The 25,279-nt window shown below is 34.0% G+C and overlaps 1 protein-coding gene across 3 annotated transcripts in view; it reads right to left on the bottom strand.

Moving 5' to 3' along the window:
• Positions 1-8,629: 8,629 nt before the first annotated feature.
• The window catches only part of LOC131151708 (E3 ubiquitin-protein ligase UPL6), a 76,628-nt gene continuing 59,978 nt past the window's right edge, over positions 8,630-25,279 (bottom strand). For all 3 annotated transcript variants that reach the window (XM_058103086.1, XM_058103087.1, XM_058103088.1), the window contains exons 17-26: positions 20,879-20,977; positions 19,746-19,813; positions 16,223-16,289; positions 14,987-15,157; positions 14,810-14,899; positions 11,989-12,069; positions 10,891-10,964; positions 9,963-10,034; positions 9,796-9,885; positions 8,630-9,249 (exon numbers count right to left, since the gene is read on the bottom strand). In XM_058103086.1, coding sequence (XP_057959069.1) covers positions 9,183-9,249; positions 9,796-9,885; positions 9,963-10,034; positions 10,891-10,964; positions 11,989-12,069; positions 14,810-14,899; positions 14,987-15,157; positions 16,223-16,289; positions 19,746-19,813; positions 20,879-20,977 — 879 coding nt within the window. In that variant the 3' untranslated portion in view covers positions 8,630-9,182. The remainder of the gene's footprint in view (positions 9,250-9,795; positions 9,886-9,962; positions 10,035-10,890; positions 10,965-11,988; positions 12,070-14,809; positions 14,900-14,986; positions 15,158-16,222; positions 16,290-19,745; positions 19,814-20,878; positions 20,978-25,279) is intronic.

The raw sequence follows: 25,279 nt of genomic DNA on the forward strand, positions 1-25,279 counted from the left end.
CTCCAATTTCTAAACTGCCTTATTCACAACCAATTCCCTGTTTCATGGCTTCTCTATATGACAAACAGTTCCCTCCCTTGGAACCAAGATCATATACAGACTCCAACCTTCATACTAGAACTTTTGTCCAACCCTCTGAAGTCCAACCAGATGGCTTCAGAAAGCTTCCCTCACAAGCCGAGCAAGTTCTAAATTGGCAAACACAAAATGCCAGATCACAGAATACAACTTTAATTGCCATTGATCACAAGGTTGATAAACTCATACATCATGGCACTCAGATGGACCAACGATTTGGCCACCTTGATTCTAGAATTGAAGCTTTGTACACTGATCTCAAAAGAAGAATTGATTGTCTTGATGCTAAGCTTAGGCAATTTATTTCTGTAGGATATTTTGGATCCATGTTTAATGATAAAGAAGCAGAAATTAGAAGGCTCAAAGTTCAATTATCTCAGATAGAACGAGATCATCGTCCAATTCCCTCACCTACCTCCATTCCTAAAGCCTTTCCATATACTCCACCGTACTCTTTCATTCCTCAGTCACCACCAACTCCATCCTACCAACAGCCAGATGAGATTCCAGCTCCTAAGCCACCTGACAAGAACAGCCCTACTCAGGATCCTATGGATACTGATGAAGACTATCTTTGGAAGCAAAAGACTTACTATCATCCAATCCATGGAGAAATCACAGAAGAGGATTATGTCAACCTCAACCTCTCGCCATCTCACCGAAGTCCATAATGGCAGGCTACTTTATGCATTATTATCTCCTAAGTCCACAATGGTGGACCGTGTTATGTTTGCGTGTATAATAAGCTTGTATGAAAATTCAAAAGTTGTTGCATGATTAAAGGGGGTGGGTCACTCCCGCACAAATGCGGCTGCCCATGTGCTGTCACCTTTTAATTATGTCTGTTGTCAGTTATTAGGTCACCTTTGTCAGTAAGTCAGTCGACGCCACAAAAGTCTTCACCCACTTTTACTTTATGTCTTTATCATGTTTACTTTATGTCCCTCTTAATGTTTGCTTAGCGTGTAAGCTTTGGGGTCTCAAACCTCTATATAAGGGACTGCCTTCCCTTTTGTAAGGCAGACTGGACAGAGAGCAGAATAAAAATTTCCTCTTTGTGTTCTTCCATGGCCTTCTAAGTTCTCTCTTCCCCTAAAGGCTATTTGTCCAAAGGGCTTCTATCTCTCACTTCTATGAACTTGTAATATCTTTATGATATTATAAGGGATATCTTTACAGTGGATACCCGTAACCTGCCGAGTCACGATGCTGGCGCAAGGCAAACCTTTGGTTTAACAAAACTGTAATGGGTTCCTTTGATGATCATTACATGGCACCAAGTATGCTCTGTGCTTGCCTCTAAGGAGGATCCTGCACATCAGAAAGGTTGTATGGTCCCCGAAGACCTCCTCTGGTAAAGCATTTGGTTGAAGGACCCGAGTTTTCCATTTGAGTTCCCCGAAGACCTCCTCTCGACGGGTTTGCGTCGGATCAGGAAATGGAAGGTGCCGTTGGATTTCTAATTCCGCTGCCGACATTTCTGCTGGAGCAGATTTGTCGTGGGAATGGCTTAGGCCCAATTCCTGGGGAAATGTAACTTTTCCCTATTTTCTCAATTTCTCTGTAAATATGCTGTTAAATTGACGATTAGACACCATTACGGGGTTCTAGTCATTGTCGTCGTCATTTTGGCGTAGGTAATTTTTCAATTGGGGTTTTCTAGGCCCCACTCTAAAGCGAGAGTCGGATTTGGAAAATTTGGAAAATTAGTTAAATTTGCGGGTATGACTGTTAATTTGAAAATTATGACCCTAGAAAATATTTAAATAGTATTTTATTTAGGAATAATTTAAATGGAACTAGGATTTTTGAATTAGTGTCTAGGTGAGTGCCGTGGGCATCGGTGTGGGATTCCTGTCAGTGTAATTCGAGAATTCAAGTAAGGAAAAATTATATATTAAATCAGATTTTATGAATTAAAGGTAATAATTTATGTTATATTATATGTATGTTTTGGTGTGAATTATTAAAATGCCAACCATGTAAAACTATGATTTTTGAGCTTAGGACCACTTAGTTAGTTATGTATTTGTGAAAATGAATTGAACAAAGTGCAAGGAATTTTCTGGATAATTATGTAAGAAATGGAAATTGTATTTTTAGTAATTAAATATTAAATGTGGGTTGACCTATTTTACAGAAATATGTATGAATTTTATTACTAAATTGTGTGACATGAGAATCTGTGCAAAGTATATGTTAAATGTATGAGATGCAGGCTAAGTAAGTAAAGCAATGAGAATAAAATATGATATGGACAATGTTGCCTGCATATGTTAAATGCAACCATGTAAAGATACGACAGCTAAAAGTCGAGTTAGCAGATTCTAACGCATTTCTATGTGGACTAACTGTAGCAGATTCTAGCGCATTTCTATATGGACTAACTAATGACGGCTAAAGAGCGGTTGCAGTACAAAGGAATGAAAAGAAAATGTTATACAATGGAATGACAAGGAATGACAATGCAATAAAATGAAATTTGAAATGTGAATGATACAAATGGGAAAGAGTCACTTAAAGTGAAACACAAGGAAATGTTAAGTTATGAACATGAAAGAATATGAATGATTGAATAACGATGGAAAGAATGATGTATTATGATATTAGAAGTATCTATGTATGTAAAACATGTTATGATTGGGCGAGACATACTCTTCGCCTGAAGGCTTGCTGAGTAAGGCGAGTGCACTAGTAGCTTCAGATGTGGCAGTAGCTGTATAACGCACTAGGGCAGAGGGAACCTACTTGTATGGGCGGGTAGAATTCCCTATTCTTAGGGTTTCTGCTGATAAACTGTTGTTGAATGCGTGAATACGAGATCAAGTTAACACTTGAGGGCTTACTGAGTAAGGTGGGTGCTTTGGTATGCTTCAGTAGTGACTTTCAGGTTACCTAAGTATCAGAGTAGATGGGTGCTACTTGTATGGGCGGGTAATCACCCCTATCCTTGGGTAATCTCGTGGGTAAACCTTTGCATATGATTGTTAGGTTTAGAAAATGACTTTCAGTATTATGTTAATGATTTGCAAATATTATAAAATGATATGTATAATCTCATGATGGCCACACGATGAGTTTAATATATTGTTTCTTCCCTTACTGAGATGTGTCTCACATGAATATAAATGTATTTCTTTTTCAAGACATCCTCAAGGTCGAACTTTTAGAGCTCGAGGTTTTTATAGCATTTTTTGAAAAAGAAAAGGGTATATTTCTATGTTAATTTTAGGGAATGTAAATATTTATGTTTTATGTCTTTATGTTTTAAGGCTATTGAGTAAGGAATGATTGTGAAAATACTGAATTGTTTTGGGAGTTATGTAGATTTATGGAAATGCAGGTGATGGATGATTTATTATAGATTATAGTTAGAATTAGTAAACTTTGGTATTATGTTATATGGTGATTATGTTATGTTTTCCGCTGCATATATATTGGTTTATGGATTATCAGGGATTTTATCAGGTATAACGCACCGGACCCCGGATTAAACGTAAAAACCCCTAAAAGGGATATAGAAGACTAGTAGAATGATTTCAAAAAAAAATAAAAATAAAAAATAATCGGATTAAAAAAAATAATAATTAAAATTTATTTTATTTTATTTTATTTTTCTTTTTATTAATAAAATATATTATTTTTAATATTAATTAAATATATTATTATTATTAACCTACCCGAAGCTAGAAGCTTCAGGTAGGATCTAAATTGAATAGCCGCCCCCCCCCCCTCTTCCTATCTTCTTCTTCTTCTTTCTTTTCTTTTCTTTTCTTTATTTATTCTCCTGCAGCTCTCAACTCTCTCTCTCTCTCTCTCTCTCTCTCTCTCTCTCTCTCTCTCTCTCTCTCTCTCTCTCTCTCTCTCTCTTCTCATGTTCTCTCTCCCTCTCTCCTTGATTTCGTGACGGATTTTCGTTTGATCGAAAATCCGAAAATACCATTGGACTCCATTCGCCGCTACCGTCATTTCTACCAGAGCGGATCAGTGGTTGGAGCAGCGTAGGCGTATTCCCTGGGGTAAGTCATTTTTCCCTTTTTCTTTAATTTCTTGCAAAATATAAGCCCAATTGACGAACAGATACCACCACGAGAATCTAGGGATGATTCACTACAAGTTTAGCTGGACGAAATTCTCGTGGGGGTGTCGGACCAAAACCCCAAATTTGGGGTGCGGGGGTTATTAAGGGGCTTATTTTTAATTAATTAGCATTAATTTAGAAATACTAAAATATTGAGCATCTGGGGTTGAAGTAGGATTTCTGGAATTTAGGGTCTCGGTGAGCGCCGTGGGTGTAATTTTGGGACCCGCAGGAAAAATTCAGGAAATTAAATGGGGGTGTTAAATAGTAGTTTAAATATTAATTTGAGGTATATGGAACCTAGGGAAGGCTAGATGAGTATCATTTTGGAGAAATAAATTAATTAATTTTGGGAAAATATAAATGGCAGAAGTTAAATTTTGGACGCCAAGGGCGTGAGATTTTGGGTTCTAGCGAGACTCTCAGTAAGCCAGGTAAGGGGAATAAATTATAGCAGTGTTTTTAGAATTATTATTTGAATTAATATGTGAAAATGAGCATATGATATGTTGTCTGAATTATTATTATGATATAAATATCAGATAAATTGTGTGGCATTTGTGTAATTTTAAATTGTGATATTTTGGAGTGTAAAATATAACGATGAGTAATTTCTGAGAAAATATTGAAATGAGAATTATTGATGTGAATAGTGAAAAATAATGAATTATGATATTTATATGTGAGTAGAAATGTTTTGCCTGAAAAATGAGATTTTGTGAATTATTGATATTGGAAAATAATGAAATGTGGTATTTATTTGTGAGTGGAAATTATTTGCATGAGAAATGAGTTTGTACAAATTACTAATATAAGTATTTTAGGAAAATGTGAAAAATACGTGAAATATGATATATGATATTACGAGATGATGAAATGTGCACAGAAAATGATGAGAATATTTATATTGAACTGAATTGTGATATACTGGAATATAATTAATGAAATGCCAATACCACATAATGATTGCGGGTATGTGGTGGTAACCCTGTTGGATGGTTATGATATTCAGCACGGTACCGTTGCGAGTGGTGTTAGTGCAACCACACAAACTCTTGAAGCGTGTGGCATGACAGTCGACTGTGCCATTGTATAGGGTTGTTGGGCCCCTTGAGTTCGGATCAGGGTATTAGGCTGGTCAGTCGTACTACAGACGCGATATGTGATATGATATTTGATTTAATCGGGTCGGCCAACTGCGGTTAGATCCAACTTTCGGGCCGCACAACCTTGATCATGGGGGGAAGCATGGCGTGTATAGAAAGATTTTCAGTGTGGCCATGAGTTATAGACGCGATGTTGGTATTTGATACCGAAGATACTCATTAGCCGGAAAGTAAAGTGGAAATGAAAAGTGAAAGAATGATAAAATTGGCTAAAATGAGAAATGAAAGAAAGAATGGAAATTGAGAAATAAAGAATGGTAAAATTGAGAAATGGAATCGCGTGAGTTAATAATATAAATAATTGAGGCGAAATGAAACTCTCCGCCTAAGGGCTTACTAAGTAAGGTGAGTGTCCTGATAGGTATAAGATGTGGTCATACGTGGTTGCATAACGTGTTAGGGCAGAGGGAAGCTACTCGTATGAGCGGGTAATCTTCCCTATTCTTAGGAACTTCGCGGATAATTATGTGTTGGATATCATTGAATTTGATAAATGGTTTTAAAGCTTATAAAAACTTGTGTTGTATATCCATATGATTATGAAAATGTGTATATCAGTGTATTTTCGCAGATGAAATGATGATTTGAAAAGTAAAGTGTATTATAATTGTACTCATATGACCACACATTGTAAATAATTTATTCCTTCTTACTAAGATGTGTCTTATCCAAATTATCTAAATTTTTCAGGGGACAGAGATAGGCCAGGTGGTAGAACTCCGTGATCATAGGGAGCTAGGACCCTGAGATATAGGGTGAGTTTGGATTAGGGAGGTGTGATTCCCTAGGGTTGTATTATTTTTGGGTATGAGATAGTATTGTGTATTTATGTACGTTGATACTCTAGGTATTGTATTCTGACTGATATGTATATACTGTCTTTCGCTATTAGGTTGTATAATAAAATAACTTTTTACCCGGTACCCAATGCGGGTTGGGTCCTATGAATAATAGTAGGATTGTTGACGTGACCAATTTGTGGGTGTTGTGGATGACATGTAATTATTTATTATTATTGGAAAAAAAATTGTATGAAAATCGGGGCGTTACATTAAGGGTTCGGGGCGTTACAGGGCAAGCTTTTTCACTTGGGGGCTAAGGATTTTCTCCCTCATAAAATGAAGAGGACCATTTTCTATCCATATATTTGTAAGATATGTATTTATTATGAACATTTAGAAGGATTTGGATCCTCTAAAATTTTCTAAATAATGTCAAATAAACCTATAAATCATAATGAAAATTTAAAAGCTTATCAATGGATTTAAAAGGCATATAAAGTCGGGCAATACAAGAATTTTTAAAAATATTCATGCTTTTATTAGAAACTTGTGTTTTTTCCCTAATATTTGGATTCAACAATTCACCTACTATCAGCTTCTATCAATTTAATTTTATTGATAAACCTTAAAGTTGATTCTTGTTAGATTAATAAAAATATTGTCCTATGTAATTTTGGAAAATGTTACTATTCTTGTATTGCTCAATTTTATTTTACGTCTTCTAATTTTATTCATCGACTTTTAAAGACTCATTGCAATTTTTAGATTTTGTCGATGTCATTTTGAAAAATTATAAGTTCTTTGTGGATGTGGTTAAATGTAAACTATTGATCATGTGTAATGACATGTAAAAATGCATAGGTTGTTGTCTCCATTCGAAGAGCGGATCAAAAGTCACATACACGAGTTATTATAATTGTCATCTTCATCTTCGTTTTCTTCTCACCCGTCATCTTAACGTATAGTAACATAATATAACAGATATCCATGTTGATTTTGTGGTATCCTCTCTCCACTAATCACCTTCTTAATAAGTGCCACAGGTTATTCTTTAAAAATATATTAACCCAATATTTGATACAATGTAATGGAATAGACTGGAATTGAAATGAAAACGAAAAATATTATGGCAAACATGTAAATTATAGAGATCAATTCCGTTCTATTCCATCCATTCCATTTCTTAACTTTGGACGAGAAGGGTCTCATCATGATTCCATAAGGTCTCATGTTAGGATCATCACATCTGCTCAAACTATACTATTAGATTTCAAGGAGCATGATTTATGTGGGGGAGGACCCAGTGTTAAATTGAGTGTGCATAGAGGTGAGAGACAAAAAGGAAGGGTAAAGAAAGGGTTGCAAGAAAAATGTGCATGCCAAGAAAGTGAATTGGCCGCTAAATCACCATTCCATCATGTTTAATGGATGTTTATGGATAGAAAAAAAATGCATTGGAGCATATTATTCTGATTTGGTGCTCCTTGCAACTTTTGAAATGGAACCAATGAAAAGGAATTCATTGAGATTGTTGTAAAATTGATTAGTCTTACATGAAAGAGTTGTTTGGAGTAAAAAAAAAAATCTTTTTACAAATATAATTAAAGGAAAAATTATTTTATAGTTTTTGAAGAAAAAAAAATTAAGGATGCTTGTGGAATAGAATAATTTATTAGAAAATCTAGGGTTTTCTTAGTTTTCATTCATTATTTATTTTTAGTTTCTAAACAATTACAATATTTTTCAATGCTACAACATTAGTACAAAAAAATTGGAAAGCAATAAATTTTAATTTACTTTGTATATCTAACTTTTCAAATAATTATACACATGTATTTTATAATCTTTCAAATTTATATAAAAAAGTTAAAATATATTTTTTCACTTTTTTTTTATATTTCCATTTTCTCATATAACTTTTGAAATTGAAAAACAAGGTGTAAGTTTGTAAGTAATAGAAAATCTAGAGATGAAATATAAAAATTGTGCAACTAAACAAACCATTTATTTTCTATCTTTTTAATATAAAAACAATACACTTACATATTTATAATTATTTTAGAAAAGTAAAGATAAAAAATACAAATTATTTCTCATAACTAAACGACCATTAGGTTTAATCTTTTAGAAGTTCTTAATCGAACGCCCAACTTTTCCTTACTATTCCTTAAACAAAAGTTCATGCAAGATAGAAGAAATTGAAAGACACTCATTAAGAACTTGAACTTATATCTAAGATCTATTGTTTAATCTTGAGCTTCGCTAGGTGCTTGTTAGGAGTCAAACCTTTCAAAGTCGAGCTCCTGAGCTAATTGAGTATTTGAGCCCAAAGTTGAGCTCTATCTTAATTTGAGCTCCTTCCAACTTGATTGAGCTTTTAAGAGTATCAATTTATGCAGCGAGTAACCAAAAAGTTTGGCGGTCAGATTTTCATATTCTCAAGCTTCTGCTAAAAATGGTCACTAACGAAAAATGCAAGTGCACTCCAAGAAAATTCTTTCGATCCATCAAAATGCAAGCGATTCAGATCCAACAAATAAACAGATCCAACTTACATTACCAAAATAAGGAGCCACTTCATTTTTAATTTACAGATTATCACGATGAAAATCAAGGATTTGGAAGAAGTGGGGGAAGAACACATCTACAACAAATTGGAGCTGTAGGGAATAACCTACACACAACAGGTCATTCCTCCCTCACAAGCGATAAAACGAGCCTGCTTGTTTTACAGGAAAAGGAAAAGCATAAAGAAAATACAATCTAGAGCTCAACCTTGAAAGGTGACCCCCACATTATTTACATGTGAACTCTATATCTATGAGCAGGCCGGCCGCTGGACAAGGATTTATATCTACATGCTTTACGGTACAGCCATTACTCTACAGACATTTGATAATCATCCTGTACTCTTTAGTAGTCCTGACACTGGGCATTTTTCAACCAAATAGAACATGAGCGCTGGTAATCTGATTTGGCGTTATGCCTGTCAAGACTGCAAGCTTGATTTTCTCACGTTGACAAATAAGCAGTTGAGCATGCGTTGGTTGTAGGGTCAGAATGCACGGTCTCCATTCAACTCAAATCAAATCCAGCATCTGCATTAATTGCGTACAAGAGTTTTGTTTCCAGTTGAAGTTTGCTGCATCATAAACCAGGTGCTTCAAGAGTAGGAACTGTTTGCAAACATTTCATCTCAACATAGAGAAATACTGTTGGTAAATATTTCATCTCAGCATTGGAGATATTTTTGTTCTTTTTTTGGTAGGAAGGCATGGACTTGATCCAAGCTATACTTTCACATCATTTTATAGAAACAAAAAGAGAAGAAAAGATGAGGCAAAGGTATTGTGTGTGTGCGCGCGCGTGTGTGAGAGAGAGAGAGAAGAATGTGACCCCGTGCTCAGAGAGAAGAAAAAGAGAACTAGGGACGGCCCTTCCATAACCACAATACTCATAAATTCACCAACCCCATGTTTCAGAGCTGGTAGTCACAGCTAGGATTCAAATTTGCGTGGATCCGGATAAACTACACTATAAAATTTTACTCTGCCTGAAATCCACGCTGCCAAACACAGCCTAATTCCATTTTACAGCGATTGTAGCCCCATATATATGCTGAAAAAGCTTTCTAGACAAGTAAAATGAGAGAGGCATTAATTGCAAAGGATGATAAACTGGGACAAACCTCCTGTAGGGTGGAAGCTTTAGAAGATTCATGCAAGTAGCCGATGTTGGTAATCGATCAAGAGCTTCTTCGGAAGCATTACCAGCAGCCCTACAAGAACCAGCAACAAAAAATTTATAAAACAATGGCCAATAATAATGCATTGCCAGCTTTGGTAACACTATTACCTTTGTATGCAAAATAAAGGCTCAAGGTATCTGAAACCAAGCAGTGGTCCTCGAGAGCACCCAGTCACAAACCTAAAATAAACCTCTTACTGTTATTTATCCATTCTGATAGCTCATAAGCCTTCAAAAATGACTATAAAGCAAAAGTGGTAAAAATGCAGGGTCATTTACACTGGCAGAAAGGAATGGATGTAACATTCATTCAAGCAAATGCAATGTGTAACTTACTTCATATTGATTTCTCTTACCCTATGTTTGGAGAGACATTTGATTTAGATTTGGATTTGTATTGGAGTTGGATAAGATGTAATATAAAATTATATTAAAATTTGTCCAAATCCACCCAAATCCAAATCCAAATCCAAATCCAAGGTCTAAAATTCATCATCCCAAATACCACCTTAGTGAACAAAAATGTTGAGGCTCCAAAAATAAGCATACTAAATAAAATAGAGGGGAAATATCTGTATTTGGAATTAAATATAAAAACAATATTAGTAATGGAAGCACATCGTGCATGTGCAGAGTTCTCAAAAGTTCATGTACATGGTTCCACAAACAATAGTCTATCTAGAGAAGTGATTAACAACTGTAACTACAAACTGCTCAGACACAATTAACCTTCCAATGAAAAGTAAAATCAACCTAGACAGCTCCTTTAAGACTCCAGAGACTTCCATCTTTTTCCAATTTTGGAAAAGAGACATCCGTTTAGTGTCTTGTGGGCAGCACATGCAGTGCTGATAACACATAATTCCAGATGTAATCCACAATAAATCTTATTTAGTGTATATTGTATACATGTGCTTGGCACATGCAATCTCTCTCAACCTATAAATCCAAAAGGAAATTGTATACTGCCTAATAAATCAGAAATTTCATAAAAAAAAATGGTCTATCTGAACCAACAATGGATTGTATAACTCACTTCAAAAATTTCATCTGATTTTCCAATGAAAAGCTTTTGAGAACTTCCCAGAACATCTCAATAACATAATGCTCCTGCAAAATGAATAAATAAATAAATAAATAATCTTGGAAACAAAATTTTAAAAAAAGACAACAACAATTCCTCAGGTAAAAGACTAAGGTTTAGAACATGATCAGACTTGGTGTTGAATAGCTTGATGCACATTGTTGGCCTACCATATAACAGTTTTAGTTTTTAAGTCCATCAGTGATCTAACACTATCAAAGCTTTGGTTTCACAACGTCCTTGGTTTGTTTTTTTGTCATCTGTGTTTTTCCCATTATATTAGTCATTTAGTCATAGTGCGTTTTGTTCTGTGTGCGCTTGTGGACCTGTTCAAGCTCATCTGTTTGCATCTCCATGTGCAAGCTAAGGTTGCACAGGAGGAGAAAAGTTGAATAGCTTAATATACAATGGTGGCCCACAGGTCAAGTGCTGATCTAATGTAAAAGCTAAAGCTGTTAGGTGATGAAGCTATAATTTACATCAAGCTAGCAAAAAATATTTAACAGTAGGCAACACATCCAAAGCTCTTTATATTACAGGGTTTTTTTTTTTTCCCCACCTTTAATCAACAAAATAAAATAATATTATTAAAGAAAGATGTGGAGTATCAAATCCCCAAATGATAAAGCTTTTTATCGTAGAAGAACCTCTAACAAATAAAAAACCAAAGACACAGAGCTTCAAAGGATCAGTTGGACCAAATAAAAGATAATGGTGCGTAGACGTAATCATAAACAAATATATAAGCTGTAAGCATATCTTGTCCTCAAGGCATTTTTATGAAAAAATCCCACACCCATTACACCCTGCCCTGGGGCTGGGTGTGGCGGGTGCCACCATGGTTGCAGGGACACCAGGAAAAAAGAAAAAGAAAAAAAGAGAGCCAAAACTCTTCATTATGATCCCCAACACAAAAGATAATCAAGAAACCCCTTAATACTGCAGCTATTATTGATGTCTCAGCTAAGACAATATAAATATAACACAAAACATTCCTGACTAGCCACATCCTAAGTATGCGAGAGAGAGAGAGAGAGAGAGAAGGCATACACTATGATAGCCGCCAGCATAATTGGTATGTGAACGTAGGTCATCAACATCCAAGCCATCAAGGGAGCCTGAAATCAGAAGCTAGGGGCAAAAAGACAAAGGAAAAGTCAAAGAAACAGATAAAATGATGAAAACACCTAATGCCAAGGGGCAATTGTATTCATTGTAGTTATGGCAGGAGGAGAAAGGGGGAGGGGGGGGGGGGACCAATGTCTGGCTTAGACACATAGCAATTAAAATCTATCAATTCATGATTTGAATCACATGATTCACTATGACTCAAAATCTTATAGCCCTAATCAAATATCTGAAAGAATGAAGGCTGAATTGAAAAATTCCCAAGGGTTCCTCTTGGTTCTTTGTTCACCGTTTTAGTTTATCTTAGTGCTTTTAAGCCTACAATATATACTAGCTATATTAATTAAACATATCTTGTTCGCGATTGGTTTTTCATTATATATGAAATATCAATACGTTTGAGAAAAAATCATGGTGGAATTTGGACCACATCCCTTACTTTAAAAGCAAGTCCAGCATGATCAATCAATCTTTTGCAAAAGGCCCAAAAAAGTTCTTTTTTCAATTTATTTTGATTTTGAGAATTTAAGCCAATTATTATGAATTGATTCGAGTCCTGATTCCCAAAAGTGGGATTTAAATTCATGTTCCTAACCTCAATTTGACAACTATGCTTCCACATAATAATGGAAGTATAATATCAGCCTATCAGACAAGACAGACACTACCATAGGCATGGGTTGCAAGAGGGAGCTCTTGATATGACAGAGTATCATGTGGATGTTATTTGTGGGTTGGGAAGGGTAGGGGGCCAATAATAGGAACTCCATTGGGCTGTGGAAACTAAATTTAAGCAGGTTCATCATTCTTTGACAGGAATGTACTCTCTTACAGCACATGCTTTCAAAAATTGGATCACTGCTACCAGTGGTTTCAGAAACCATTAGAGGGCTCTTAAGAGGTCCTTCAATTCACAACCTTGTTGTCTGTTACAGTATCATATTGGCCATTACTGTCTGCTACAGGCCTCTGCATTATTAGACTGGCTGTGAATGACTGAAATAGGTTTTTAGTTCTATTTGAAAAAAAGGATTCACTCTTTTCCTCTATTGAAGTTTAGAAACTCAATTTCACTTAGAATTTTTTTTTAATAAAAAAAATTCATTTTTGGGCTTATTTTATTTTGACATTTAGTACATATTTATTTAATAACTAGAATTCAGATAAACCTAAATTTTTCTCTCATTAAAATTACATATTTGCATATTATAAGTTCTTTCAATTTTATTTCTTTTTTCTGTTTTTCTTACACCTAATTTGGAGAAAAAAAATACATTCTATTGCAATGCATTTTTTTTCTTGTTTAAAATATGAACATTCTATATTTAATATTTTTTTTATATTTATGATTTCTATTGCTAATACATGATTCTTCTCATCAATAGCAACAAAAGCCACCAAGATGCAGGGCCGGCTCTTCCTTTAGGTGGCTGAGGTGCTCGGCTAAGACCTCAAAAATTTTAGGGCCCCCAAATTTTTTTTAATATAATAATATTTTTTTGGGGCCCCAATTTTTTTTTTAATTAAATAATGTTAACATTATTTATTATGCTCTCTTCCCATACATTGACTTCCCAACTAACAAATAAATGAAATTGTATTTTAAAATATAAAATAAATGCAATTTAAATTTTTTTTTTTTTTTTTCAAGTCTCATTGATTTCCCAACTAACAACTTTATTATATTTTTAACTATCTATTACTCTCATCTCTCTCTCTTAGCCTCTCTAAAAAAATCTTTCCCTCTCTCACGCTCTCTCACTCTCATCTCTCGGTTTCTCTATGATTTTTTCTCCGGCTTTTGTGTTCATCATCTTCGGGCCTCCGATTCTCTGTAATTTTCATCAACCCTAATTTTGATTTCAATATTTGTGCATTATTTTTCTATTATTTTCACTCTGAATTTTTTATTTCTTTCTATTTTTCTTAGATTTTGGAAGCTTTGAGGTTAGAGCGTTGTATCCGGCAAGAATCCGATATCTCTAAAGTCTCGCTCACCGATCAATTTGCAATAATAATAATAATCAAGTTATATTGTTTCAATCTATTATTTCTATAGATTTATTAAATTTATTTTTATTTGTTTACATAATTAGTCAATTTATAGTTAGTATTAATTTTGAAATTTAATTATGTCAACGAGAAAATATGAATCCGGATATGAAAAACGAAGAAAGAAAAAAAAATATTAAACAAAATATTAAGGGTCCCTAATTAAATCTCACCTAGGGCCCCATATTGTGAAGAGCCGGTCCTGCCAAGATGACATCTAATACTTGTAGTATATGTTACATCTAAATTGACTAAAATTTACTAAAATCATTTAAAGCATTAGTATATAGGATTCTGGGACCAAACTTGTGAATCTATATGTTTTTAACAAGTTTGCTGATGCAAAACATGAATCCATGCACAGAGAGTCCATTACAAGTTAGGTGGGAGTCCATTACAAGTTAGGTAACGTCCGCAGGACATTACTATTATGTGGAATGCTACCGTTCTTTAAAATAATGAATTTGATGCTCAAACAAATATGCAGTGTACCTCAGAGACTCACATTATCTACAATAAGATGTCCTAGACATGATACTGAGATTTCATTGTTCATAATCAAACCTTTTTTCACAGAAGTCTACAATCTCACAATTTTCCAAGAAGACAAGCAAAACAAAATAGTAATCCTGCCAAGCAACGTAAGCATAATCTATGTTTTCCACACATTATTCCAAAGAGATCACAATACCTGTAGTTCATGCTCATTGAACATTTCAATCCAGTCTTTCTGTATAAGCTGCTGAAATCCCCTCAAGAAATGTGAACTTTGTTGACGTATCTGAATGTGATAACAGCTGAAACATTAGCTACAAAAAGAAACATGCAATTCAGGATGATGAATTAATTAAAGAATAAACTGCATTACCTGAAAATTCAGACGATGGTTGGCCATAAGATGAATAAATGTAATTACATTTTCATTGGTAACACGTGTGTTTTTCCCTCCAGGAAGAAGTTCTTCTTCCATTTGCTCTCCATATTCATTATTTACAATAACAAAGTATAGTTCTAACTCCGAAAGGTCACCTTCAAAATGCTGTAGAGCACAAAGAAAATGAATGAGTGCCACAAAAAACAAGGATCCAAGAGGGTGCAAGATGATACATGCTTGGAAATAGAGTGATTTCCATTTGTTTCAGTGAGTATTAAGGACATAAATCATCCCCCAGTGTTGGAAACATAAAAAAAAGGAACCTGCAAGAGATAGAAAGTAATTTTTACATAAATCACATCATGGTGTCTTAAAACCAACTCCTATTGCTTCATGTGTAAGAAAGATTCATTTTGAATGCTAAGAGAAACTAAATGGGCTTCTTTCAAAAGCTTTCGAACCAGACTTGAAGGAAGATCTTATTTCCATGTGACATCCAAATGCCCCCATGAAGGTCAAAAAATTGAACAAACCTAAAAAAATAAACATTACTAGTAAAGAAAAAATAAAACCTGAAATTCAAGAAAACAATATGCATGAATAAAATTTTATGCTTTAATTCAAATCATGAAATATAACTGAAGGGATTAAAACCTGCACTTAGCTGTACAAATTCAACAAACAGAATCACATCTAGAAATGTCATTGGGCTCTTTTTGAACATGCTCCAAGCATGAAAGCCTTTTCTATTCCTATATCAAATATCATCTCCAGCAGCTAATATAACAAGGCACACTTAATGACAGGCAAAATTTTAGTCACGATACAGTGTCCTAGCTATCATCCATGCTGTTGATTCAATGTAGATGATGAATCTGTTCCTTCGGGAGGAAAAAAAGGTAATTGAGAATATCTCCATTTCCATGCACATCATACGCAATTCAATTCAGTGTTTTGTTGTGAATAGATGGAAGCCAAATAAACATATGGGGTCTTCCAACCATCTAGGCTTGAATGGAAATTTAAAATGTTAAAAGTATTTTCTTCTTTCCTTCTTTGGGGATTTTGGTTTGTTTGTTTTCCCCCATTTAAGTTTTAGGAAAAGGTTTTCAAGAGTTTCATGTCTGAAGTAAACATAAGCATTCCACATGAGCCATGAACCTATGACACATATAAGGATTTAGAGGGATTAAGAAACCATAAAGGAGAGGGAGATGGAGAAAAAATCACCTTTAAGAAAATAAGGTGGCGATATAATTCTGGGTCTAATGAAGGCAAATCATTTAGATAGTTGTACCTGAATAATAAATAAATAAATAAATAAATAAATAAATAAATAAGCAAATATTAGGTGAGAGAAGAAACAAATGGTCTTTATAATGTAAATTCCAAATGAAAAAAATGTAACTATTTAAGTATATACCAGCAGTATTATGCATGAATAGAACTGTATATACACAAAAGGAGACGCATAAATAGATGGACACACATTACAAACTTATATCATTGACAGTTGATCTTCTTTCACGATACTGTGGCTTTTATGAGAATGGCGATCAATAACAAATCTAGAAGAACCAAAAGATACTAATGGAGGGTTCACTGTTATAAAATTTAAAACTCTTCCATCTCACCCACGAAAAGACACTAGCATTCCATGTGTTCGACATCCATATGTTGGAAAATGTTTTGAAATCCAAGGCACTTGTTCGTCTGAGCTGTTAAGTGACACATATGCAGCACATATTTGTGCATCATCTTTTTTTGACAAATCATGCGTCAACATATGGCCCAATTTTGATATATTAGCCATGTCAGCTTTTTAAAAGCATTTACAATATTTTTAATTTTCAGTTAAAAGAACAAAAAGAGCAAAATCAAGCATATGGAATGAACATGTTTTATGAAAAGAGAGTATAAAGGATGATGCCAATGACCAGGGATATGGTCACCAGTGGCCAGGCAATCTTATCTTCTCTTTCTTCTCTGCAAATACTGATACATGGGGTGCCTTATTTTTTCTTCTCAGGCTTCAAAAGAACATATCAAAATTCATAAGAAATTATAACCAAATACTGAATATCAAGTTTCCAGCACAAAAAGCTAGCTTTTTTCTATTTGGTTCTGAAGAAAAGTTCCAGAAAATTTGTTCAGGGATTACTGTTACCATATTAACATATTTGGATTATTTTGTGCCAGATTTCTATGGCAGATCAATTAAGAAAGGGTGAAACAGTGGAGGTCCAAAGAGGATTAAATTTCTTCACTACTTTTTTAGGAAGTTCTATATAGTTTTTTTTCCCAAAAAAATTAATTTGTAAAGGTCAAAAGGGTCTTTGAATTTCACTGTAAGGGCAGACTGGCAAAGTAATAATTCCTTAAAAAAGGAATATTCAACTTTTACCCAGTAAATATGTGTGCAATGGATTCCAATCATAAACTCGAAAGCACTGCAAAAAATGCACATCTCAATAATGCTATAGCATCCTTGCTTCCAAAACCAGAAAAAGAGATGACCAACAAACTCTTTACTGCTTCTGGGAAAAATCAACTTTCTCCCAAAAGCTTACTCAAACCACTTCCAAGCAAAATCACAGTGCAAAAACAGGCTTAAAACAGTTTCTGAATAGTCAAAACATACATAGCACACATATGGAGAAAGTGCCTTCGAATGTCTCCTACTCCGCAACATATTGTTGTTAACTCTATCAAGCACAACCAACCAAATAAGAGCATTAACTTTTGAGGAACCTTGGCCTTCCAAATTATTTTATGGAGCAGAAAGGAGAAATTAGCACTAAAAGTTAAAAAAAAAATTACAAGAATAAAACCCCAAAGAATACAAAGACCAAGAACAGCTATCCACTCCAAAGGAGATACAGAGGGGAAAATTTCCCAACATCATCAACAAAGATTAAAGTTCCTCGACCACCCTCTCATTAAGAGATTTGAAAAAGTGGAAATCCAAGAAGGCACAGGACCATCAGAAACCAAAAAAGATGAAAGCATTATGCCCCAAAGTCAAGTGTTAAAGACAAGGAAATGAAATGGACAAAATAGCATTTTCCACCCAGATATCTTCCAAAAAACGAATTCAAGAACCCTCCAAGAACAAACTTGGTATGAGGAATGAAAAGGGGGTAAACTTGAGAGATGGACCTCCACGGACTTTCCTAAGAACATCTAGATGGGAAATTAGTACCCCAACCATTCACATGCAATCTAAACTTACTTTAATGACTGCCAAAGAAAGAAATCCTCTAAGAAGAACCATTTGGACAAAATGACATTCTTTTTAGACACCAGCTTTTGAAGACCCAACATCCCCTCCATTTTAGACCTACACACCACTTCCCAACTAAAAAAATGATCCCTCCTCCCCCCAACCTTAAACCAAAGAAAATCACTCATAATTTTCTCTATCTTACTAGTTATACCAACTGGAATCCTAAAAATAGGCAAGTAATATTAAGGAATATTAGCAAGAAAAGCCTGAATAAGAGTAATGTGGCCCACTAAGGAAAATAATGCGCCTTTCCATCCATCTAAACACTTACACCCTGTTCACCAATGGGTCCCAAAAGCCCATCGACCTAGGATTGTTACCCAAAGGACCTATAAATAAGGCAAGGGTCAATCCAAAATACCAAAACCTCCTAAAAAGGCCAACTTACCAGATCTACTGGCACTCGTAATAGCAGAAATTTCCACTATTACCCAAGTTATTTTCAGGTACAATGTTTTAAAAGGCTCAATCAAGGCTCGCCTCAAGGCAAGACATGCCTAAAACGCCTTAGAGGCTCAATCTAAAATACCAAATTCCAAAAAGGCTAACGCATTAGATGCTGAGGCTTATGCATTTGTAGCACAAGCATGCTTTTGCGCCTTTTTAATTGAGGCTTAAGCATTTTGGGCATGTGATCCGCAAGTTAGATTTGGCTAGAAAATTTTAACATGTTTATCAAAAAGGAATGTCATAATATGAGTTGGTTTCTAAAACTTTTAAACCTCAACCTTTCCAAAATAACTAAGAGTTGTATCTTGGACTACGAAATAATTTGAATTTTGTAATAGTATAGCTATCTCTTGTCATGATTTACATCATGAATTCAAGTTATCCATTTTTGAATGGCCAACAAGTAGTTTGTAAGTATATTTAACTTTTTTTTTTTAACATTATATCTGTGATTTTCTTAATTTTGTTCTTTAGTTTTAAAATCTATGTAACTTATTTACATATTTTTATCTAAAAATAAAATTCTAAAAATACTTATGCCCCAGTGCCTTAAGGCTTACGCCTCACCTCTTAAGAGCTAAACGCCTTGCCTAGCGCCTACGCCTTTTAAAACATTGTTTAAAGCACCAGACCAGCTCAAAAATATGAAGTAGACTCAAGAGTATTCAAAAAAGAAGAGCTATGATCACCTTAGAAGAATGTGGTATCATCAGCAAACTGGAGATGGGACACAAGCACCCCATCTCTATCCACTTCCAAACATTTGACCAACCCCTTCTCCACCCCTACTAGAGGAAAACAATATAGCTTTCTATTTTGCATAAATCGCAATATAGATTTTTTTTCATAATATCGCTGAAGACAAAGTACAAAACAGTTTCCCATCCGTAGATTGTCAAAAAGAACCTTAGATACAATACCATGATACATAATGCTTTGCAACTCTATAATCACAAATAAAATTAATATATACAAAAACTCCTTCAAACCAGAGTAGAAAGCCACATGAAACCTTACTTTTGCTTTAATTTGCTCAAGAAGAATGTTGCAAATGGTATGTCAACAAGAATCCCTTCAAACATGGCCTATCAGGAGGGGAAAAAAGTAAGTCCGCAACCCAACACAGAGCACCAAAACTGGATAAATTGAGATTGGTTAACAAATAAAGAAAACAAACAATACAAATTTAAATTGTGATGGACCAACAAAACGAAATAGCATTCTTTCCAACAACAGACGACATGAATGTGCAGATTTCAATTACATATGTAGTAACAGTGTGATAGAGGGAAAATTAGTACTGTAGTACCAAACACAAAAGGTACGGGGTGGGCTAACACTAATGAAATAAAAGAATAATAAAAAAAATAATAATAATGACGGTACAAAATAAATCTGTGACACATCGACTGCCAACAAGAAAAATTAACAACAAAGCAAAAGTCCAACTAAGAGAACACCCTCAGGAAGGTAATACATTATTTAGCCCCATCTCAACTCAACAAAAGCTTTGGCCAAATACTGTTATGCCATTCTCCCCTGTTCACAGCATTTCCTTACTAATAATAACCTACATGCACAAGTCAAAATACATGCACATATAATGACATGCATCAAGTGTTTACAGACCTTTTTCTAAAGTTAAAAGATTCTCTTTTTTCTGATAGCAAGATTCTTCAAAAAAGTTAGTCAGGTACAACTGAAACAGAAGCTAAAATTTCCCATGGAATCAAGCTACTTTATTGTTCTGTTGTATAAATGGTGGAATCAAGCTATTTTATTGTTCTGTTGTAAATGGTTATAGAATTCAAAAGTCACAAACATGTATTGAATGCTTCAAACCATTTACAAGTAAGACTGCAACTGTTTTTGTTTTCATAATCTATCAGACTATCAAGTTGCACAACTTGTAGTCATCCAGGTGAAAGTCAAGTAGTTCCTTTATCAAAATGAAATTCCACTATTGATACAGTGACAATAAAACAACCTTCATCTGCTAGTATTTAATTCACATGGCATGGCATGTGATCGGTTCATTTAAGATGAAGCATATGGGCAAAGAAGCTTCCAAAACCATGCCATTATTTTCAAACTTCAAAAGTCATGCCGATAAATTTTACATGCAAAAGGAAGAGGAAAAGACACCATACCTTTCCTAAAACAGTTCCAAGAAAATGAAAAAACTGGAGATGCTGTTCATGTATCATTCCTGATCCAGGATTAGGGTAAAGCATGTGATCAGCTGTTTCCTGGATATACGAAACCAACTAGCAAATTAATAAACATACTAAAGCATAAAATGATTATTTTAAAAAATAAATGAATAAACATCAATCAGTTTATTTTAAAAATAAATAAATAATAAAATGTAATTTATTTATTTAAAAAATAAAAATAAATGAAATTATAAGGGAAATATTTTATTTTTAAAAATAAATAAAAATATAAATTTTAAAAATATCATTTTCATGGGTCTCTTTAATGATAGGAGGTGTTGGAGCTTGCATCATTGTTATGTTTATTGGAGGGTAACTGTCCTGGGATTGACTATCGATCGTGGATCCTCAATTCTTCAACAGAGTATTCCCAAAAATCTTTTTTTGAGCATTTAACACATAAACATCTCTTTTCCGCTTTATCGTATCATTTAGAAGGACAAAGTACCCTATAAGATTAAGGATTTTTTTTGTTTTTTTTTATAACAAGGCTTTTATTTGGTTAGTAGTTCTCACTAAAGATTGTTCTATAACAGAATAGGAGGCCTTTTCAGGCTTTATCTCAAGATACATGTTGCTTATGTTTTAACAGCTCAGAATCTGTTTCTCACTTGTTTCTTCATAGCTCTTTTTCATGGAGGGTGTGGAATAATTTATTTGTTTTTTTTTTTGGGGGGGGGAAGAGGGGGGGGGGGGGGGTGGAGATAATTATGTGTCTGGAGTTGTTGGAGGATCTTTTGGCTATCTCTATTGCTGGATTTGGGAGTAGTAGAGATGGTTTGGCATTACGGAGGTGTGGGTTTATGCTGTTTTATGGGGGACTTGGTCAGAGCAAAATGCACATCTATTTTCAGGAGAAAGAAGATATCTTTGTCATTGCTTTGGGATAGATTCAGTGTTTGGCCTTGTTGAGGGTTTCTACTGCTGGTTGCTTCAAAGGATTATAGTTTTCAGAAATAAGGTGACTGGTGGGCATGGCTGTTTTGATTTTTATTTTTTTTAGTTATTTTATTTTCTAATAGGATTTCTTGGGCTCCTTTTTTATGTTCTTCTATTCACTTAATAAAATCTCTCTTTTTTTTCTATAAAAATGAATAATTAAATAAAAACGTAAATCAGTCAGGCTAGTACAATTATACATAAATATGTGCATCGAATATGGATGACATTTCAAATTAACCACATTATAACCTAAAAGAAACCTATATGCAATTCCTTGATGGATGCCTAGATATTAAGAAAAATATATATATTCATAAAATTCAAACAAATGTTCCCAGGAGTGATGTCACAGATGATAAGGAAAGCATTTGCTCAAAAATAAAGTCTCAGATTAAAGAATTCGAAGTTCAGAACCATTACTTAATATGCCAGACAAACACCACACCTTAACCTTTTTCATTTTCCCACAGCTTCCTAATCAACTGCCTAAGTTAAACAATACCTTTCTTCTAAATGAATCTTGACCAATACAAAGTAAATTAAATCAGTCAGGACAGACAATTTACAAGGCTTCCATGTGACCATCCATGAAGCAATTGCATCAGATATTGCATATTTCCTCTAAAAAGTACTTTGAAAGAATAAGCACTATAATCTAATACAAATTGATGAGACAGCACTAAAAATATTAACCATCTCAGCATCTAGCATCTAAATCCAACTCAACAGACAAAAATCATAAGTTAAGCTGGTTTCTTGAGCTACAAAAGCTATAATACCATCAGTCACATTTTTTTGTTCTAGTATTCCAGAATTTCATAACTAAAGCATCTGTTTTGGAGTACAGTTCATTCCCATCAAATAAGTAGGTTTAAACCTCTTTTCTTGGTTCTTAACATACAAATCATATGTGCTCACCTACTTTATTAAGTTTGCTAATGTCATAAATTCACCTGAAAGACCGTGATTGCGACACTGCAACCATCACCATCATGCCGACCGTCACCATCTTTTAAAACTATGCATTGACCTAAAGATAAGGTGCTACACTCAAAACCTGAATGTCAAGCTCATGTCACAGAAATAATCTCTCCAAAAAGTAGAGGTAAAACTGAGTACATCATGTCCTCCCTGTCCTCCCAATATGCTGTGAGAACCTTGTGCACTAGCAGTTATATTTATTCACTATTTTTTTTTTTGAAAGAAGCAAGCACTAGAATACATTAGCACAGGGAAAATTATAGAGCTAGAAGTAAGCATTTATTTGTGACTGATTATTGTGAATATTAGGTTTTAATTTTTTTAAAATAATAATCATTTAGGCTTATTATTAAATAATATTAACTGGAAAAATATGGAAAACTATAAAAGAGTTCAAAAAATAACTATCAGTTACCAATTTAATGAATAAAAGCAATATTAAGTTACATGATAAATTGTTTATAAAAACTAGGTCTAGCCTAGATTTACTTCAACAAATGATATATCATTACCCACAAAACTCAATGATTTTTTTCCCTGACAAAGTGAAAAACAAAAAAAAAAAACTCAAACAAACAAGAAAATCAAAAACAGAAAAATAAAAATAACAATACAAAGCTAATGAAGTTTCACTCCAGTCTTGCTATATCTCTACTATTAATGTAACAAACCCAATACAGTTTCGAACATCTTTTTCCATCAACCCTATTTTCAAACACTCTTTCAATACCCCTGAAAATTTATACATTTTCAAATAATAACTAACTTTTAAAATAAGGATAAATATTTAATGTATATTATGACTTAATCTTTTTTTTTTAAATAAAAGATGTATTGAGAGAGAGAGAGAGATTAAAGCGATATTAAGTTACATGATAAATTGTTTATAAAAACTAGGTCCAGCCTAGATATACTTCAACAAATGATATATCATTACCCACAAAACTCAATGAGTTTTTTCCCTGACAAAGAGACAAACAAAAATAATCTAATGAGAGAGAAGGAAGATAAAAAGTATAGGTTAAAACATCCTCCAAACAAACAAGAAAATCAAAAACAGAAAAATAAAAATAACAACAATACAAAGCTAATGAAGTTTCACTCCAGTCTTGCTATATCTCTACTATTAATGTAACAAACCCAAAACAGTTTTTGAACATCTTTTTCCATCAACCCTATTTTCAAAAAAACTCTTTCAATACCCCTGAAAATTTATACATTTTCAAATAATAACTAACTCTTTAAAATAAGGATAAATATTTAATGTATTTTATGACTTAATCTTTTCTTTTTTAAATAAAAGAAGATGTATTAAGAGAGAGAGAGAGAGAGAGAGAGAGAGATTACTTCATATGCGAGGACAATAATTCCTCAATAAAGCAAAAATAAACAATAAATAAATAAATAAAACAACACAAACATTACCCAAGAAAACCCCTCTTTAAACCCTTTCTGTCATAATTCACCGAACAATTCAATTTTGCTAATTCCCTCTGACCCTTCTTAACCTTAGATTTGCTAGCATCCATCCAAATTTCATTTCCTTTGTAATCTGACATGTGTAGAGCCAATTCATCCAACAAATGCTGAGTTTGAAGATTATCCTCAGAGACCTCTTCTATAGGTAAAAACAAAATTCCGTCTTTTCCCAATTGCTTTTCTTCCTTACCATCATTTTCAAAAATACTAATTCTCTCCAATCTTTCCAATGGAGGAGGTGGCACAAATGTAAAATCCCCAAGATTATCAGGTGAATCAGAAACATAACCACTGTTCCCAAATTTCATCCAAAAGCAAACCCCAATCATACTCAAAATCACTTATGTCCACACTGTCATTATCTGAAAAATCTCCCCAATTTTTTTTTCCCTTGCAGCTTCTCAACCCCTCAATGGTCCCATCCTTCTGGCCAAGTGATTCTTTGATTATGCTAAAACTACCTCCTGCATCTCTTCACAACACTTCTCTTGTTATCTCAGCAGAAATAGTTCGCTTTTCTTCAAAATTTTCCCTCATTTCAGCACCCATAAATTCTGCTCACCAACAAGTGTAAACCCTGACCATATCAGAATTTTCTTACTATTTGATTTATCCCCAAACCAACATTATTCCCCTGATTTTCGACCTCACAAGAATCATGAATTTTATTGAAACCCCTTTGTCAACCACACTAGAAGAACCACTGGAGGTCTTTTCTACTACTAGAATCCCTTTTCTCACTAAAATGAATAGAATCATCAACAAAAATTTCAGAATTGCTTGAAACAAGATTTTCCTTTATCACCACTTTCCCTCAAATCCTTTCGGTACTTTTGCTTCTTACTAATAAAGAATGAAAACTATCTTGATCATTATGATTCTGCTTAGGAAATGAGCATTGCACGATAGGGTTTGTACCTAGATTCTCCTTAG

This window comes from Malania oleifera, chromosome 3 (assembly GCF_029873635.1).
Source record: "Malania oleifera isolate guangnan ecotype guangnan chromosome 3, ASM2987363v1, whole genome shotgun sequence".
NCBI lineage: Eukaryota > Viridiplantae > Streptophyta > Magnoliopsida > Santalales > Ximeniaceae > Malania > Malania oleifera.